Here is a 19821-nt window from a genome sequence, read left to right on the forward strand (position 1 = left end):
AGAGGATTGATCCCACCTCTGGCTGCTCCCTTAGGGCAGGATGGGGATGGGATGGAGTCCCTGGAGTGCAGAGAGAAGATCTTGTGCCTGCTTCCCATCCCTAACCTCTGCCAAGCATGGGGGAGATGCTGAGCTGGGCATGTTGGGCTGGCATGGAGGGTGCCAGGGGCTGGGTGGTGCCAAGGGCAGGAGCTCCTTGCATTGGGATTTGTGGGGTGGGAAGCAGGGATGGGGTGGTTCTAAGGTCAAGAGCTCTGGGCATTGGGCTTTTTGGGGTGGGAAGCAGGGGTGGGGTGGTTCTAAGGCCAGGAGCTCTGGGCATTGGGCTTTTTAGGGTAGAAAGCAAGTGTAGGGTGGTTCCAAGGTCAGGAACTCTTTGCACTGGAATTTGTGGGGTGGGAGGCAGACGTTGGGGTGGTTCCAAGGCCGGAAGCTCCTTTCATTGGGCTTTTTGGGGTAGAAAGAGTGTAGGGTGGTTCCAAGGCCAGGAGCTCTGGGCACCGGGCTTTTTGGGGTGGGAAGGCAAAGGTTGGGGTTGTTCCAAGGTCAGGAGCTCTGGGCATTGGGATTTGTGAGGTGGGAAGCGGGGGTTGGGGTGGTTCCAAAGTCAGGATCTCCTTCAATTGAGATTTTTGGGTTGGGAGACAGGGGTTGGGGTGGTTCCAAGTCCAGGAGCTCCTTGCGTTGGGCTTTTTGGGGTGGAAAGCAAGTGTAGGGTGGTTCCAAGGCCAGGAGCTCCTTGCATTGGGCTTTTTGGGGTGGAAAGCAAGTGTGGGGTGCTTCCAAGGTCAGGAGCTCCTTGCATTGGGCTTTTTGGGGTAGGAAGCAGAGGTTGGGGTGGTTCCAAAGTCAGGATCTCCTTCCATTGAGCTTTTTGGGGTGGGAAGCAGGGATGGGGGGGCAGCGCTGTCACGCAGCGCCACGCTCCGTGCCCTGGGCCGCCCGTTAAAGCATCACCCTGAGACCTGGGGCCTGTTTTTTTTCTCCTGTCCCTTTCTGCAGACCTGGGCACACCCAGCCCCTGCCTGAGCGTGGAGTGCACTTTTGGGGCCAGGTGTGTGGTGAAGAACCAGGAGGCCGTGTGTGAGTGCCAGCACCTCTGCCAGGGCCGCTACGACCCCGTCTGCGGCAGCGACAACCGCACCTACGGCAACCCCTGCGAGCTCAGCTCCATGGCTTGTGTCCTCAAGAGGGACATCAAAATCAAACACAAAGGACCCTGTGGTAAGAGCCCATCTCGGGAGAGGGCAGCTGGGTTGCTTCTTTAGGAGCAGGAAGTCTGGGAGCACGAGAAAGGGATAAAATTATTGGGGTGCCTGGGTTGGCACCGCGGGGAGCGCGTGACTCGACCCCATCTGTCAGGTTTGACACTGGGCTGGCAATTACACCAAATAATCCCCCCCTTCTCCTTGATGAAGGAAGGAGAGAGAATAAGGGAGAGAGACTGATGGGTTGGAAAGTAAACTACACTGTTTTAATGAAACAGTAATGATAAATAGGAAAAATTACTAAATATATACAAATGTACAGGAAAATTGATCCCATCTTCCTTCCCCCTTTCCCCCAGTAACTCTCACGTCACCACTGAGGCTGCAGGGCAGCCCTGGGAAAGTCCAGGCTGGAATCCTGGAATCAGGAGCAGTTGGGAGCTGGAGGCAGGAACACAGAGATTCAGGCTGGGATGGATCAGGAGCACAGGGAGAGGAATGGATGGAATCCTCCCAGGATGCTGGAGCAAAACAGGGAATGGGTAAAGGAAGGGAAGCAGGAAAGGCAGGAAGCTGGAAGCTGTGATCCCTCAAATTTATCCTGAGTATGAGGTGTATGGAATGGAATCCTCTGTTTGGTCAGTTCTGGCATCTCTCTTGTCCATTCCTCCCCAAAGGAGGCTGCAGGTGGGATTTCTTTATTCCTTCTGAAGGGTAAAATGTTCCTCAGAGCTGAGCAGTGTCCTTGGCTCTGCACACCAGGCTCCAGCAGTAACTCTAAACATCAAGTGTTATCAGTCCCAGAAGCAGACACTGTCTGAGAAACTTGCTGCTAATCTCAGCAAGTGCAGCTCCTTCCAAGAGCCTGAGCTGAAAGCAAAAGCACAAGACAGAAAACCCCCTTTATCCAGGACCCCATCCCATAACAATTCCACCTCCAAGCTTGGGCAGAAAATGCAGACAGGCACAGCCCCAGCTGGGACATAATCTGCTAAGGTTGTTCCCAGTGTTCCCAGTAATACAGATTTCCTGCCCCCCAACCTGCAGGTTGGGTATTGGAGCTGGTGCTGGGTCCCACCCAGGGGTTTGGGGACTTGTCAGTGCAGGATTGGGGTGAAGCTTTTGGGGTCTCTAAGCTGTGCTGTGCAATCCTAGTGGGGATCATTCTGTGCTGTGGGAAGGGCTTTGAGGCAGGAGAGGAAAGGAAGACCTCTGCCCACCCCTGGAACTCCTGAGTGCAGCATAGCAGATGGCTTGAGGGGCTTCAGGTCAGAAAAAATTGTAATTAGAGGATGCAGGTGCTTTAGGTTGTCAGGCCTGGAGGGTAAAGCTGCCTTTGTCTGCCCACAAACTGCCCTGAGCATCCCCTCTGCCCACTCGTGGTGCCCAGGTGTGGCTGCAAGCTTTGGGCTCTGGCTAAGAAACCTCCCAGCCAACAGCCTGCAGAAACCCAGCAGGGGTTGCTGCATCTTCCCTCCTCCCTGCCAAGGCAGCAGGTGCTGTATGAAGAAAAAAAAAAATTAAAAAAAAAAAAAGAAAACCCATCTTGGAGCCAAATTCTTCATGAATTGAATGGCAGGGAGGGAAGAGGGGTGTTTGAAGGAGAGAAAAAGCTGTTCTTGCCTTCCAGCTTCCCATCCTCCCTCCTCCTCCAGCCCTTCCTTTCCATGGTCCCTTGGGATTCCTGCTCCCCACAGAGCAAAAAAATCTTAACTTTTAACTTACTCCTCAGGGAGAAGGCAGCACAAAATTCCTGCCATCTCCCTGAAGCCCTGAATTCTTGATTCATGTCAGAATTGGAAACGAAACAATTTTATAATTATAGATGTTATAATTATAGATTTCACAAAATCACAGAAGATTTTAGGTTGGAAGAGACCTCCAAGCTCACCCAGTCCAACCTTTGAGCACCCCCACAATCTGACTACTAAACCATGGCCTTAAAGACCAGCTCCAAATGCCCTTTAAATGCCTCCAGGGATGGTGACTCCACCACTGTCTGGGCCTTACAACCTTTTTAGTGAAAAAATGTTTCCTAAAATTGGTATTTTTTTTACTTCTATTGAAAGTAGGAAATAATATTCCTTGTAAAAGTCAATGTTTGTGATGTTACAGCAAGAGGTAACCCTGCAAAGTGATTCACAGCTGACTTGGAAGGATTGGGGACCCGACCTGGGGGAGGACAATGTCCTGGGTTTGGGTTTGGGCCTGGATAAAGTTAATTTTCTAGCTTGTTAATTTTCTTTTTAATTAGCTTTGTTAATTTTCTTGCTTTCAGCTACTTGCTCAGATTAACAGCAAGTTTCTCACCCAGTGTGTGCTTCTGGGATTGATAAAATTCCATGTTTATAGTTATTGCTGGAGAGCCAAGGACACTGCTCTGCTCTGAGGAACATTTTGCCTTCTGGAAGGAGAAAAGGAGTCAAGAGGTCCCACCTGAAACCCTCCTTTGGGGAGGAACACACAAGATAAATGACCAAAATTGACCAGAGTATTCCACCCCATCCACCTCATCCTCAGGATAAACTGGAGGGATCATGAGGGTCAAGCCCCTTCCCTTCCATTCCCTTCCCCCTCTTCTTCCCCTCTCCCTTTGCTTCAGCATCCTGGGAGGATTCCATCCATTTGTCTCCTTGTGCTCCTGATCCTTTCCATCCTGAATCTGTGTGTTCCTGCCTCCAGCTCCCAACTGCTCCTGTTTCCAGGATTCCAGCCTGGATTTTCCCAGGGCTGCCCTGCAGAGACTTATTGGGGGGAAAAGGAGGGGACCGTGGGATCAATTTTCCTGTATATTTGTATAGATTTAGGCATTTTTTCCTTTTTATCACTACTGTTTCATTAAAGCTGTGTGGTTTAGTTTCCAACCCACCAGTTTCTCTCCCTTTTTCTCTCTCCTTCCTTTACCAGGGAATTAATAGGGATCATCCAGCATCCCATTTAATTGCCAGGCCAGGGTATTAACTGTGACAGATTCATCAGCGCCCCAGGTGGCCCCAACACCTCCGTGGGGGTTTTCCATTCCTGCTGATCCCCAGGGGGTCTTTTTCCAAGCAGCAACGATTCCATGATGCCTTCCAACCCTCCTGCTTTTTTTCCTTGTCTCTGCAGAGCGTTGTGGGAAGTGTCAGTTCGGGGCCATCTGCGAGGCAGAGACGGGGCGGTGTGTCTGTCCCACCGAGTGTGTCCCCTCCTCCCAGCCTGTCTGTGGCTCTGATGGCAACACCTATGGCAGCGAGTGTGAGCTCCATGTCAGGGCCTGCACCCAACAAACCAACATTTTGGTGGCTTCCCAAGGAGACTGCAGTGAGTCTGGCTAAGTCCCATCCCTCCCTCCATCCCTCCATCCCTCCCGTTCCTGCCGGTGGCATTTCCGAGAGTGGCACCAGGGTTGGGAGGGGTGGAGAGGTCTCCCTAAGTATTCCTCCTGGGTTTTGTTGCTTGTTTTGGGGTTTTCCCTCGTTTTTGGGGGGTTTCCAGCTTGCCCAGGGACACCCAGCAGCCTGGTTCCTGGCTGGGCACCTGGAGACTCTCTGCCTAAGGATTTTCATCTTGTGGTCTTCCCTGGTGGCTTCACAAAAAATTGGGCACCTTGAGCCTCTCAAGCAGCTTCTCCTTTGCATGGGGCTCTGCCCTCTTTTTGTCTGAGCCAAGCAAAGAAGTTGGGCTGATGTCCATGGAACCAAGCAGAGAAATTGGGTTAAAACCACCTGAACAGCTACCAGCAGACTGGAAAGTTTGCTCACCCATCTCAGGAGCTTTCCCTTCCCTCCATTCCTTGGGGTTAATTCCTCATTTCTTTCCTCCCCAGCCCAGGGAACCCTCTGTGCTAATTTCTTAATGAATTAAAAGCCCAGCCCAGGTTCTTCATTAGAACAAATTGCTCCTACAGTAAAAGCAATGCTTTGAGCCTGATGAAACCCAGCCAGCTGGGGCTGGCTTTCCAAGCATGAACTCTGCATGGAAATCCTCTCTAAAATTGGGAGAGAAGAACAACCAAGTGTGACAGATGGCTCTGAGTGTCCTCCTGTGAGCAGGAGGAAGCTGAAGTCACTGGGAGAGTAAATGGGATTTCATACTAGAAATGAAATTGTAGCAGTGGTGTGCTAGAAAAAGCTGCTGGGAGGTGCTGATGGGAATCACAGAATAGCTGGGCTTGGAAAGGACCTGAAAGATCCATTCCCTCACCTCCTGCCATGGGCAGGGACACCTCCCACCAGCCCAGGATGCTCCAAGCCTCATCGAACCTTCAACACCCCCAGGGATGGGGCAGCCACAGCTTCTCTGGGCAACCTGGGGCTCAGCACCCTCCCAGGGAAGAATTTCTCCCTTAGATCTCATCCTGATCCCCTCATGCAGAAATCCTCTGGATTGTCACCTGTCCATTGCAGGAGGACTTGAGTTGGGGAAGGAGGAGTGGTTAGGGTGGAGGAGTTGAGCTGGGGAAGGACTTGCTTTGGGGAAGGAGAACTTGGAGAAGGAGGACTTGGTTGGGGAGGGAGGAGTCGGGGAAGGAGAAGTTGTGTTGGAGAAGGAGGACTTGGGGAAGGAGGACTTGTGTTGGAGAAGGAGGATTTTGTTGGAAAAGGAGGACTTGGAGAAGGAAGACTTGGGGAAGGAGGACTTGTGTTGGAGAAGGAGGAGTTGAGTTGGGGAAGGACTTGCATTGGGGAAGGAAGACTTGGAGAAGGAGGACATGGTTGGGGAGGGAGGACTTGGTTGGAGAAGGAAGACTTGGGGAAGGAGAAGTTGTGTTGGAGAAGAAGTTGTGTTGGAGAGGAGAAGAAGGACTTGGTTGGAGAAAGACGACTTGGGGAAGGAGGACTTTTGTTGGGGAGGGAGGACTTGGGGAAGGAGAAGTTGTGTTGGAGAAGGAGAACTTGGTTGGGGAAGGAAGACTTGATTGGAGAAGAAAGACTTGGGGGAAAAGAACTTGGAGAAGGAGGACTTGTGTTGAAAAAGGAGGAGTTGAGTTGGGGAAGGAAGACTTGGTTGAGGAAGCACTTGTGTTGGAGAAGGAGGACTTGGGGAAGGAGGACTTGGTTGGGGAAGGAGGACTTGGGGAAGGAGAAATTGTGTTGGAGAAGTTGTGTTGGAGAGGAGAAGGAGGACTTGGAGAAGAAGTGTTGGAGAAGGAGGACTTGGGGAAGAAGGACTTGTGTTGGGAAGGGGGACTTGGTTGGAAAAGGAGGACTTGGTTGGATAAGGAAGGCTTGGGGAATGAGGACTTGTGTTGGAGAAGGAGGACTTGGGAATGAGGACTTGTGTTGGGAAGGAGGATTTCGTTGGAAATGGAGGACTTGGTTGGAAATGGAGGACTTGGTTGGGGAGGGAGGACTTGGGGAAGGAGAACTTGCACTGGGGAAGGAGTGCATGGCTTTGGTGGTCTCCAGCTTGGTGACAGCTGGTCTCCAAAGTGTCCCTCCAAGCTCTGACTGTGTTTTGCCCTCTCTCCTCCCCACAGAGTCCTGCGGCAGCAGCCTCTGCTCCTTCGGCAGCCGCTGCGTGGCCGGGCAGTGCGTGTGTCCCCGCTGCCAGGGACAGTCCCCAGCCCCCCTGTGTGGCAGTGATGGCCTCACCTACCCCAACCCCTGCGAGCTCCAGGTGGCCTCCTGCCAGCAGCAGAAGAACATCGAGGTGGTCAGGATGGGGCCGTGTGAGGACGGTGGGTTTGCCATCTCCTTGTGGGTTCTTCCCCTCCCTGCTCTGCTGGCTCACATCACACCTGCTTCATGGGGTGCCCTGGGGACATCCCCAGTGTCCCCAGAGTCCTGGTCCTTTCCTCCTGGCTCCTTGTCACCCAGCGCTGCCTGCCACCTCCCTTTGTCCCCTGCTATCCAGAGGTGGGTGAGGAGGGAGGAAGCCCCAGGCAGAAAGGGAAGGAGATAAATTCTGCTTTCATTCCCCACTCCTGTGAGAGGAATCAGAGCAGGGACAGGAGCCTGGCTGCCACTTTTTTGTCTTCCTTTTCATAGAATCACAGAATCATAGAATGGGCTGGGTTGGAAGGGACCTCTGGGATCATCAAGTCCAACCCTTGATCCACTCCCCCCGTGGTTCCCAGCCCATGGCACTGAGTGCCACATCCAGGCTCTTTTGAAATATCTCCAGGGATGGAGAATCCACCCCTTCCCTGGGCAGCCCATTCCAATGGCTGATCACCCTCTCCCTAAAGAAATTCTTTCTAATGTCCAACCTAAACCTCCCCTGGCACAACTTGAGACCTCTTGTGCCCTCTTGTCTTGCTGAGAGTTGCCTGGGAAAAGAGCCCAACCCCCCCCTGGCTCCAACCTCCTTTCAGGGAGTTGGAGAGAGTGATGAGGTCTCCCCTGAGCCTCCTCTTCTCCAGCCTCAACACCCCCAGCTCCCTCAGCCTCTCCTCATAGGATCTGTGCTCGAGTCCCTTCACCAGCCCAGTTGCCTCCTTAGGACCCGCTCCAGGACCATCCCTGTGGCCACCGCTGAGGTGGGGAGGTCACAGGGCTGGTTGTGCTTTGCTTGGGAGCAGGACCCTGCAAAGGTTTCTCAGTGCTCTCTGAATTCCCAGCACAGGAGGCACCTAAAACCTCCCTGCTCTGATGTTCTGACCCCTGAGCTGAGATTCTCTGCCTCATTGCAGATGTAGTCAGGCTGGAAAGGACTTCAGGGCTGTGGCAGAGCTCGGGGAGGAGGGGAGACATAACATGGTGTTTGATCACAGCCTCCCCTGGGGGATTTCAGGTTGATGTCCCTCTGGGAAAAGATCTTAAATAATTCTCTGTGTAATGCCAAACCTCAGCCTTTGATCACTCCATAAGACAGGCCAGGTTTTTCTTCCCCCACTTCCCCTTTAAGAAGCCTTTGAAATCAGCCCCATCTCCCTCTTGCTGCTGAAGCTCTGAGCATCTTCTGGAGAGGCAGCCAGGCCAGGGACAGAGTTTATAGATTGTTAAAAATATCTGCCAAAATTAATTTCAAGCCAAACCCAAGCCCCAGCCCTTCCTCTGCTCTGGCTTCCATCTTTATCTCCCTCCTGCCCTCTGTGTTCAGGAAAGCAGGAGAAGGAGCTGGATAAATCATGGAGTTAAACTGTGGCTTCCTCCCATGTGTGTCAATCCAGCTGATCTCCAGGTAGCCTTTGGGCACTGGTGGCTACAAGATCCTTGCTTTGGCTCCTGTGATGATGCTGTAGAGAGGAAAACCTCAGGCCACCTGCTAAAGCATCTCTTATGGTGTAGATTTAGCACAATCTTGTGACAGCAGTGGGAGAATCTGCTTTCTCCAAGGCAGAGGGACCTTCCCTGTGGTCCAGGCATAAACATCTTAATATGTGTGGAGCTGGGGCTTGGCAGTGCTGAGAGGTTAAATCTGCAGTGAGTTGGATGGGTAGCTGTGGGCTGCTTCCCCTATAGGGGCACAGCTTTGTGTCAGGGACAGGGCTTTGTCCCCATCCCCTCTGAATCAGAGAATCCCAGATTGGGTTGGGTTGGAAGGGACCTTACAGACCATGTAACCAACCCCCTGCCATGGGCAGGGACACCTCCCACCAGCCCAGGTGGCTCCAAGCCCCATCCAACCTTCAACACCCCCAGGGATGGGGCAGCCACAGCTTCTGGGGACACCCTGGGGCTCAGCACCCTCACAGGGAAAAATTTCTTCCTAAGATTTAACCTGAAGTTCCCCTCTTCCAGTTTAAAGCCATTTCTCCTGGTCCTATCACTCCATGCCCTTCTGGAAGGTCCCTCCTCAGCTTTGCTGCTGGGCTCCTGTCCCCTGTTGGTGTCACCCCCTTGTCACCCTCTCCTCCTTCTCTCCAGAGTGTGGCTCGGGGGGCTCAGGCTCAGGTGATGGCAGTGAGTGTGAGCAGGATCGGTGCCGGCACTACGGGGGTTGGTGGGATGAGGATGCTGAGGATGAGCCCTGTGTCTGTGACTTCACCTGCCTGGCACTGCCACGCAGCCCGGTAAGCACCCACCTGGCCTGCCTCCTGCACCCCTTGCTTCTCTCTTCTAACTTTTCTCTTCTCTTCTCTTCTCTTCTCTTCTCTTCTCTTCTCTTCTCTTCTCTTCTCTTCTCTTCTCGTCTCTTCTCTTCTCTTCTCCTCTTCTTTTCTCTTCCCCTTTCCCTCCTTTTCCCTTCCTTTTCCTCTCCTTTCCCCCTTCTCTCTCCTCTCCTCTCCTCTCCTCTCCTCTCCTCTCCTCTCCTCTCCTCTCCTCTCCTCTCCTCTCCTCTCCTCTCCTCTCCTCTCCTCTCCTCTCCTCTCCTCTCCTGTCCCTTCTCACCTCCCCACATGCTCCCTGGCCCAGAGAGTGCCTCCTTCCTTCCTTCCTTCCTTCCTTCCTTCCTTCCTTCCTTCCTTCCTTCCTTCCTTCCTTCCTTCCTTCCTTCCTTCCTTCCTTCCTTCCTTCCTTCCTTCCTTCCTTCCTTCCTTCCTTCCTTCCTTCCTTCCTTCCTTCCTTCCTTCCTTCCTTCCTTCCTTCCTTCCTTCCTTCCTTCCTTCCTTCCTTCCTTCCTTCCTTCCTTCCTTCCTTCCTTCCTTCCTTCCTTCCTTCCTTCCTTCCTTCCTTCCTTCCTTCCTTCCTTCCTTCCTTCCTTCCTTCCTTCCTTCCTTCCTTCCTTCCTTCCTTCCTTCCTTCCTTCCTTCCTTCCTTCCTTCCTTCCTTCCTTCCTTCCTTCCTTCCTTCCTTCCTTCCTTCCTTCCTTCCTTCCTTCCTTCCTTCCTTTCCTTCCTTCCTTCCTTCCTTCCTTCCTTCCTTCCTTCCTTCCTTCCTTCCTTCCTTCCTTCCTTCCTTCCTTCCTTCCTTCCTTCCTTCCTTCCTTCCTTCCTTCCTTCCTTCCTTCCTTCCTTCCTTCCTTCCTTCCTTCCTTCCTTCCTTCCTTCCTTCCTTCCTTCCTTCCTTCCTTCCTTCCTTCCTTCCTTCCTTCCTTCCTTCCTTCCTTCCTTCCTTCCTTCCTTCCTTCCTTCCCCATTTCCCTGTGCCCTCATCACCTTCCCCTCCCTGTCCTGCCAGGTCTGTGGCTCTGACGGGGTCACCTACACCAATGAGTGTCACCTGAAGAAGACACGCTGTGAAAAACGCCAGGACCTCCATGTCACCAGCCAAGGACCCTGCCCTGGTGAGTCCCCTGAGGGCAGCCACCCCCTAGGTTGTCACATCCTGTCCCCAACCCCATGCCCTGCAGTGCCACGTGTCCCCCTTTCCCTGGAATTAAGCAAGGAAATCACAGGACATTAAGGACAAGAAAATTAAGCAAGGACACAACAGTGTCCACCCTGATCCTTGCTGCATCATCCCTGCCTCCTTCCCTCTGCTTTCCCTGGCCAAGGACCTCACCTCATCCCCTTGTTCCATGTGGATGCTGCTTGATCCCTGGAGCAGCCTGGATGCCCAGGATAACCTCTGCCTCTCCCCCCTTCTTCTGCAGCCCTTGCCACAACCCCACCACCTCTCCTGGTTGTGCACTGCAGCCAGACCATCTATGGGTGCTGCCCAGACAACATGACCTTGGCTCTTGGAGTGGGTGCAGCTGGATGCCCAAGTGAGTGAAAACTGGGGGGGTGTTGAAGACCTTCAGGGAGAGGGAGGATTTTGGGATCCCGTGCCAGAGGAAGCAAAGGGAGGTGGAACCTGGGACGTTCCTTATCTAACGAGTGACCTCCCAGCCTCAAAAAAAGTTGATCCCAGGCTCCCAGCACACCCAGGTGGAGATGTGCACACCTACTGGTGATGCTCTGGTTGGTTCAGAAGCCTTGAGTCAACTTCCAGGTCCAAGTGTCTCTGAAATGCAGGCAGAGGTTGGTGGCTCAGAACTGGTGTGGTGCTGAGTCCCTGCTGGACACCCCAGGAGATGCCCCTAGGGCCAGGCTGTGCCCTCTGCACCTTCACACCATGGATAGAGGTTTAGGGCTTTTCCAACTAAAAACATTGTTTGTCCCCTTGCAGTGCAGGCTGAGGTGGGACAGGGCTTTGGGCTTCACCCAGGACCTTCTGGAAGCCACCAGAGGAGCAGTGACAAGTGGGTGACTGCACCCAGCAGGAAGCTGAGCTGGTTTATTATGGGCTGACTATTAACTTCTCATTAATATTCATTAAATCATTACCAGAGTCAGCACTTCAGACAGGTTTTGCAAGGCATGAGCAAACTCTGACCAGCTGAGGCTGTGGCCACCTCTCAGGGCAACACGGTAGCCCACAGATTCATGCCAGGCTGGGGTCTGCTTGGGGAGGATGTTGTGTGCTGTGCCAGCTCCTTTAAAAAGCAGCAGCATTCAGAGCACATCTGGAGATCTCCTGGCAAGGCTGGGCCACAGGGTGAGGTGGGTGCTGGCCCACAAGGGGCTGGGAGAGCTTGGGGCAGCTGGTCAGGGATGCTGGGGAGGAGAGGAGCATTTCCCTTCCAGCCTTGCAGTGATGTTCCCCTGTGTCTCCAATGGAAATCCTGTCCCCTGCCCTCCAGCTTCCCAAGGGTTTCTGTCCCATCTCTGTCCCTGTGCTGGCAGGAAGCAAACATCAGGAGGTAATAACCACTTAACCAGCAGCTTGGAGCCCCAAGGGCAGATTTATCCGTTGCTGTCTGTTCTGGACCTGCCATTTCTGTTCTGGAAGTGCCATTTCCCCACCCCTGGCACCCTGGGGGTGTCCATCTGCACCCTGTTTGCTGCTCCTGAGGTCTCCTTTTCTCTCCAGCTCTGCCCCACGTCCCTTTTCTGCTGCTCCCTGTGGATGCAGGGAGCGTCTCTCTGTCTAGCTTTGGATCATTTCCCTCCATCAAGTTCCTAATTAATGAATTAATAATAAACTTCTAATAGCTTCCTCCCTCTTTGATGTTAATGAGAGATGAGTTCTTGATGACAGCAAAGCGAGTGGGTTAATCCCTGGAGGTTTGGTTCCCCTGGAGGAGCTGTGGCAGTGTGGGGAGCAGCTGGTGAAACCTCCTCCTGCCCAGCATCAGACCCTGGCCCTGCACTGCCTGGGCAGCTGGGGGGCTTCACAGTTGGTCCCCTCACCTGGATAGAGCCCCCAGAGCATCCTCCAGCATCTCCCCCCCCCCAGAGCATCCCACAGCATCCCCCCACAGCATCCCCCCTGAGCATCCTCCTAGAGCATCCCACAGCATCCCTCTAGAACATCCCTCCAGAGCATTCCCCCATGGCATCCCCCGGACTATCCCCTACACCATCCCCCAAGCATCCTCCTAGAGCATCCCACAGCATTCCTGTACAACATCCCTCCAGAGCATTCCCCCATGGGCATCCCCCAGACAATCCCCCACAGCATCTCCCTTCACCATCCCCCCACACCATCCCCCAAACATCCTCCTAGAGCATCCCACAGCGTCCCTTCAGAGCATCCTTCACAGCATCCCTCTAGAGCATCCCTCCAGAGCATTCCCCCATGGCATCCCCCACACCATCCCCCACACCATCCCCCCACACCATCCCCCAAGATGCATCCCACCATCCCTCCTAGAGCATCCCCCCACAGCACCCCTCCAGCGCATCCCTCTAGAGCATCCCCCCCCACACCATCCCCCAGCATCCCTCTGGAGCATCCCCCAGCCCCCCGGGCTAGGTTCAGCCTCACCTTCTCCTTCTTTTTGTCTCCCAGGCACCTGTCAGTGCAATCCCTATGGTTCCTACGGGGGCTCCTGTGACCCAGGCACAGGGCAGTGCTCCTGCAAGCCCGGCGTGGGGGGGCTCAAGTGTGACCGCTGCGAGCCCGGCTTCTGGAATTTCCGTGGCATCGTCACTGACAGCAAGAGTGGCTGCACCCGTGAGTCTCCCCTCTCCCTCAGTCCTGCCCTGCTCCTCCCCAGGGCTCAAAGCACCCCTCAGGCTATTCCAAAACCTAGTATTTTTTGGTCACCTCCCAGGGGTTTTTCTGGCAGAGTGGCTCGCGCCACACGGGGTGGGGTGGCCCGGAGCGTTGAGTGGGTGCTCTTGTTGCCCAAAGTGCAGCTTGGCAAGGAGGTGGGGGCTCCTTCCATGGCCCTGCTCCCTGGCCAGACATTTTTAGGGCTTCTTGAGCCCAGAGTGCAGGAGCCCTGGTGTCCCTACATATTTCAATGGCATCACCTCATGGTCAGAGGGTGGAGATGGAGGTTTGATCAGTAAGCAGCCAGCATGGTGCTCGCTCCCCTTCACCCATCTCTTCCCTCTTCTCTTGGTTTTGCTCCACAAATCCCCCAGCCAACCACTGAAACTTCTTTTTTTCTCCTCCTCCCTTGCTCAGCCTGCAGCTGTGACCCGGTGGGCTCTGTCCGTGATGACTGTGAGCAGATGACTGGGCTGTGCTCCTGCAAGCCTGGGATCACTGGCATGAAATGCAACCAGTGCCCCAATGGCAGCAAACTGGGCATGACTGGCTGTGAGAAAGGTGAGGCAGCCAGGCACCAGAGTGCTGAGGAATGGGTGCTTTGGATTTGGTCTATCCTGGATCGCTGGTGCCCGCTTTATCCATCATTTCTTTCCCTCTTTTCTTTCTCCCTGCCCCAGATCCATCAGCCCCTAAATCCTGTGAGGAGATGAGCTGTGAGTTTGGGGCTTCATGTGTGGAAGTCAATGGGTTTGCCCACTGCGAGTGCCCATCCCCACTCTGCTCGGAGGCCAACATGACCAAGGTTTGGGGGGGGGGGCAGCTTGGGAGGAGGTTGGGTGCTGTTTGGGGGATGTGTGGCCAGCTCCACGTGTCTCTTTCCCCCCCAGGAGAAGCAGGGTAGTAAATTTGACCACTCTTTGGTGTGTGGGGAAGGGTGACAGGGCAGTCACAGGTGGCTTCCAGCAGATCTGGGAGCTCCGTGTCTCATCTGGCACCTCTGAGCTGCTCCCCTCCTGGGATTCCCTGATCCACCCTTTTGCAGCCCATCACCTCCTCCCCCTGCTTGGCATTTTGGGTTTTGCTGCCTCAGAGGAGGACAGAGGTGCAGCTCCTCTTCCTCCTCTGCCTCCCAGGTGTGTGGCTCTGATGGTGTCACCTATGGGGACCAGTGCCAGCTGAGGACCATTGCCTGCAGGCAGGGCCAGCTCATCACAGTGAAGCACACGGGGCAGTGCCATGGTGAGTGTCTGCACCTCCTGATATTTGGACCCAGATCCAGCTCCAATCCCTCCCAGTGCTGGGACTCTCTGTGCCTAAGAGCTTGCAATCTCTTCCCTGGGGTCACAGCCAGCTTTTTTTTTGTTGGTTTTTTTTTTTTCCCAGCCCTCTCCTCTTAACCTCCCCTTGTCTTGCTGCTCCTTTCAGAGTCCATCACACACACCAGCCACACCTCCCCACCCACAGTGCTGCCCACACTGCCCCTGGACAAGTTCATTCCTCCTCCACCACTGCAGCTCACCACCCAGGCTCCAGAACCTCCCGAGCTGGCTACCAGCTCCCCAGATTTGGAAGCCAAACCTACTGAAAGAATTCACCCTCCAACGAGGCACAGCACGACCACCAGACCCCCCACCACTCCAGGGGTGACCCAGGGGGGGTACCAGACCACTGTCCACCCTCTCTCCACTGCTCCAGTGGCCCTGGCCACCACCCAGCCTGCATCCAGTGAGTCAGGCAGTGCAGAAGGCAGTGGGGACCAAGAGATGGGAAGCAGTGGAGACCAAGAATCCAGTGGGGCAGGTTCTGCTGGTGAGTGTTATAAATGATCAAGACTCAATATTCTGTTGATGGTTTAATTTAATTAATAAAATTGCAATGAGCAAAACAGTGCTGGGGGCGTGGGGAGGCTCCACTCACACCACAAGCCCTAAAACTCTGGAATTCCCTTTTATTGATTACAATTCAATGAATATTCAAAAGGAGGTGGGGTTACATACATATTCATAGGAGTACAAGCTGTCATTATAATATTCATGATGGGTGAATATTGAATATATGGACTCCTTCTTTTGGGGAGCTATCCAGGGGTTGTCAGGGGGTCTTTAGATGAAGTAAGAAGTCTTCCTCAGGCTTGAACTTTTTACCTTTCTTGATTTCACTGATTTCATTATATTGTTACAAGGCAATATCAGACCCTAGCCAGAACTTTCCCCTTATCTGCTGGTTGTGACATCTTTATGTTCTTTTTGTGCAGGTGTTCCCATTCCTTTGGTGCCTCCTTAGCCTTGGCAGTGCCTTGTTTTAAGAACTTGTTTTACACTTTTAATTATCTTCGAGCCAGAAGTTAACCTCTTTAGGGCCTGGTATTGTTCACACTGTTTTAGTGGAAAATTCCATGTCTCAACTGCTTTGTCCAGCCCCATATTCACTTCTTTCTCAGTTTAATTCTTTTCCTGAATTTTACTGGTTAGGAATACAAATCCATCAACATTTATTACATGAGTATCTGCTGGGAGCATCCTGGGCTTGGCAGGTTGCTTGTGGGTTAAACCATGGCTCAGCTGAAATGAAGTTTGTGCCTCAGCCTCTGAGAGGGAGGTCAATGCTCCTCTTACTGCCCTGCAGGAGAGGAGGAGGTGGAGGAAAGCCAAGTGACTTCCACCCCAGCCATTGAGAGGGCCACGTGTTACAACACCCCCCTGGGATGCTGCTCGGATGGCAAGACCCCAGCTGCTGATGCAGAAGGCACCAACTGTCCAGGTGAGTTTGTCCCCAGAGCTGGGCTCTGGGTTCCTTTTTGGTGCTCAGGAATCAGGCTGAGCCCTGGCAGGGTGCAGGAGAAGGGAGAGCTGCCAACCCAAAGCTGCTCAGTGGGGAGAGCAGCAGGGTGAGCCCCATTCCTCTGCCTGACCATAGGGCTGGAGTGTCCCTGAGGGGACATTCGTGGGGACATGTTGGAGCCAGCTGCCAAACTTTCTCCTAGGTGCCCACTTTCTTCCTTGGCTGCTGTAGCCTTCAAACTTTGAGCAGTGTTTTGCCCAGGCTTCTGCAGAGCTGACAACTGGGATGAGGGATTTTTGTGGATTCCCATTTTCTGGAAAGGGAGCTGGGCTGAGCAGGACAGATGGGGAGGGAGAGTGGTGGTGGTCCCAATGTCCCTGCTGAGCTTCCTGGGATGCCTGAGTGTTTCTCTGGGGTTGACACTGCTCTGGTGACCTGGCTGGGTCTCTCTTGCCTCCTTCCAGTCCCTTTCACCCTCTCCATGCTGAGGAAAACCAGAGCCACCTCTGCCCAGCCCGAGTGTTGGTTCACATCCTCGTTAACCCTAAATATTGTTGCTCTGGGATTGCCTCCCAGATGTTACCTCACTGAGGTCCTTCTCTTCCTTGGGGTTTCCAGCAGGACATCCCCTTTTCTTCTGGCCCCCTTTTCACCCGTGTCACCCCCAGCAGGGATTTTTCTGTAGCTACCTCTGTGCTCCTCTGGAAGGGACCCACACCTTGGGTTCCTCTTGCAGCATCTCTCTGGTTTTACAGAACTCTCCAGAGCCACTCAGCTGGCTGCTTCCCTGCTTCCCAACAGAGGTTTTCTCCTCCTCCAGAGCCCTTCTCTGCCCCTTCTTTGCATGCCCATGTCTGTTCCTGCCATGTTGACTGTGTGCTGCTCTGCCTAATGTCTTTCTCTTGTTATCAGCCTGTGCAGGGGGGCTCCTACCCGGGCCGGATTTCAGAGGAAACCGTATGGTAAAAGCTGCCATCTCCAGCCTGGTCTTTGCCATCTTGCTCCAGCACCCTCTTTGACACTAATCCTCCATGCTGCTCTCCTAGATCCATCCAGACTAACCCCAAACACTGGCACTACCCACACACTGCCATCACCCCTGCCCCCCCAGGGACTCCGATGCTCCTCATGGTCCTCAACCACGTGCTTGTCCCCTGCCCACAAAACCAACTTTGTCTTCTTTCCCCTCCCACCCCCTAGCTACCAAAGTCTTCCAAGGAGTCCTCATCTTGGAGGAGGTGGAAGGCCAGGAGCTGTTCTACACCCCTGAGATGGCTGACCCCAAATCTGAGCTCTTTGGGGAGACAGCCAGGAGCATCGAGAGCGCGGTGAGTCCTTCCCCCTTCACCCAGGGGCTGGCCAGGGTTCTCCATCCCAGTCCTGCACTGGGATGGGGACAGATGGCCTTGATGTCAAGTGAGAGCACAGAGAGTTAGGTGCAAAGTGTGTTTGGTGCCTTGGAGGAGCAGTGCTCCTGTTGGGTGCTTTCTTGAGGTGGCCTTAAACCTACAAAACTTGGGGTCAGGGACAGCATTTGGCTGGGGTGGGCACTTAGGGGGTGGAAGGAGATGCCCCAGTTCTGTCCAGGAGGTTTTCTCTGGGTTTGTCCACTCTCCAGGAGTTATTAACCATGTGCTGTGCCAGTGGGTTCCATCCTTATTTATCCTGTTCCATGTGGCTGGTGGTGATGGGACTCTTTAGATCAGAGGTTTTGCCTTCTCAAAGTGTCCTCATCTCCAGGAGAAACCTTTGGAGAAAACCAAAAAACCCAAACATATCCAAACCCTTGGGAGAAAACAAAAAAACCCCAAACATATCCAAACCCTTGGAGAAAACAAAAAAAACCCAAACATATCCAAACCCTTGGGAGAAAACAAAAATACCCCAAACATATCCAAGCCCTTGGAGAAAACAAAAAAAACCCAAACATATCCAAGCCCTTGGGAGAAAACAAAAAAACCCCAAACATATCCAAGCCCTTGGAGAAAACCAAAAAACCCAAACCTATCCAAACCCCCTTTGCCTTTCCAATGAATCTACACAACCTGGGAAGCTGCTTGTGTAAAGCCAGTCTCTTTTTTCAGGAAACCCCCCTGGCACTGCCAGCTCTTGGGGTGGGGGGATGTTGGGTGGTGATGTGTGAAGCTCTGGGTAGGGAACCAACATTCTGCTGGAGCTTGCAGTGAGGCACAGGAAGAACAAAGCATTTTTGCAAGGGGATTTGTGTGTTTAGAGCTGGTTCCAAGTGCAGTCTGATGAGCAGATGTGTGCCTGGCACATGGAGCAGAGGGGTCACAGCAGCAATAGTTCCCAGTCCAACAGTGGCTCCTGTCTGAGGATGCAAAGAGGCACCACAAAAAGCTTCATCACTGGGTGAATGCTCCAAGAAAGCAAAAAACTTGACTGGTTTTCCCAGGTTGGAGGATTATGTGGCACAGACCTTCTGACCCTCAGGGCAGCTGTGGCTGAGCTGGAAATTCCTACCATAGACCTCTTGTCCCTGGGCTTCAGAGCCCTCTTGTCCCTCTGCAGCTCCCTGCAGATGCCCCTGGGTGTGATGTGCTCCTTTACCCCTCTGGAGTCAAAATGCTCCAATTTATAGAGGGAAAACTGGTGCTGTCTCCTTCATGTGACTTCAGACAACTCCTGCAGTGTCTGAGAGCCAGGTTTTAAAGGCAGCCAGGTACTTAAAGATGCAAAGTGGCTCCTGATGGGATTGTCCCAAGGGGCTGAGCAGGTTTACACAGCTTTAGAAGAGATCAACAAGAGAAAAATCTCTCCATGAGCTGCAAGGGATCAGTGGTTGGTTCTGTTCTGTTCCTCTCCATGGGGCCAGGGGGGCAGCTCCCTTGCCCTGTGCTGTCTCTGGGTCCTCTGATGCTCCCTGTAAGGACAGGAACCGTCTGGAACCACCACCCTTGGCTTGGGATCTCCCCTTTCCTCACTTTCCCTTCCCTCCTCCCTGCCAGCTGGATGAGCTTTTCCGTAATTCTGAGGTCAAGAAGGATTTCAGGAGCATCCGTGTCCGAGACCTGGGGCAGAGCAGTGCTGTCCGTGTCATCGTGGAGTCCCACTTTGACCCAGGTAAGGGCCACCCTGCTGCTGATCCCACCAGGAACCCTCCCAGTGGGGTGTGGATGGAGCAAGGAGCATGGAAGGAGCTGCTTAAAATTCCCTGGGAATAAGGTGTCTTCTGCTCAGCAAAACCGACAGGTGATGGGAGAAGAGGTGGGAGGAGGAACATCTTTTTCCTGGTGAAGGGAATGATTTGGATGATTTTGGAGGTGATGGAGGGGAAGTGCAAGGTGGGCCTGCATCTTCACCCTTGCTTTTCTCCTTTCTCCATCAGCCACTTCCTACACAGCAGCTGATGTCCAAGGGGCCCTGCTGAAGCAGATCAGAGCTTCCAAGAAGAAAACCATCCTGGTGAAGAAGCCCCAGCAGGACCATGTCAAGTTTATGGACTTTGGTGAGTCCTCTCTTGCTGCCATCAGTCCCCCCTCAGAATTTGGGACCTGGAGAGCGGAGAGAGGGGGGAGCTGTTGGGCATTTGGAGATCCATCCCCCCAACCTCTCTACCTCCCAAAAGCCCAATCAGCTGCAAAGAGGGCTGCAAAGCACCAACCCCCAGCTGCCTTTTGCTGTTTGTGCCTCCAGACTGGATCCCCAGGCTCTTCACCACCACCCTGACCACCACCACGGCCACCACCATGGCACCAGCCACCACCCGGAGGTACAGCACGGCTGCTGCCACCACCACCAGCCACCTCCTGCACCCTGCCACCACGGGGAGACCCAGTGCCAAGCTGGCAGGAGCTGGGAGAGCCACCAGGAGACCCAGCACCTCCACCTTCCCTGCCACCACCACCGCCCGCCGCAAACCCCCCCCCACCAAGAAGCCCCCGAGGCCCTGTGACTCCCACCCCTGCCTCCATGGGGGCACCTGTGAGGATGATGGAAAGGATTTCACCTGCAGCTGCCCAGCAGGCAAAGGAGGAGCTGTCTGTGAGAAAAGTAGGTGCCTCTGACCTGGGGCT

General features: G+C 53.7%; 1 protein-coding gene across 4 annotated transcripts in view; it reads left to right on the forward strand.

Annotated features, from left to right (window-relative positions):
* The window catches only part of AGRN (agrin), a 121933-nt gene that overhangs the window by 86633 nt on the left and 15479 nt on the right, over positions 1-19821 (forward strand). For all 4 annotated transcript variants that reach the window (XM_071767320.1, XM_071767321.1, XM_071767322.1 and 1 more), the window contains 16 exons: positions 1003-1224; positions 4317-4511; positions 6670-6870; positions 9002-9147; positions 10196-10301; positions 10611-10724; positions 12794-12958; positions 13418-13561; positions 13681-13805; positions 14137-14242; positions 14429-14812; positions 15629-15763; positions 16985-17112; positions 18754-18868; positions 19134-19253; positions 19442-19798. In XM_071767320.1, the coding sequence (XP_071623421.1) occupies positions 1003-1224; positions 4317-4511; positions 6670-6870; positions 9002-9147; positions 10196-10301; positions 10611-10724; positions 12794-12958; positions 13418-13561; positions 13681-13805; positions 14137-14242; positions 14429-14812; positions 15629-15763; positions 16985-17112; positions 18754-18868; positions 19134-19253; positions 19442-19798 (2763 nt within the window). The remainder of the gene's footprint in view (positions 1-1002; positions 1225-4316; positions 4512-6669; positions 6871-9001; positions 9148-10195; positions 10302-10610; positions 10725-12793; positions 12959-13417; positions 13562-13680; positions 13806-14136; positions 14243-14428; positions 14813-15628; positions 15764-16984; positions 17113-18753; positions 18869-19133; positions 19254-19441; positions 19799-19821) is intronic.

This window comes from Heliangelus exortis, chromosome 23 (assembly GCF_036169615.1).
Source record: "Heliangelus exortis chromosome 23, bHelExo1.hap1, whole genome shotgun sequence".
Lineage (NCBI taxonomy): Eukaryota > Metazoa > Chordata > Aves > Apodiformes > Trochilidae > Heliangelus > Heliangelus exortis.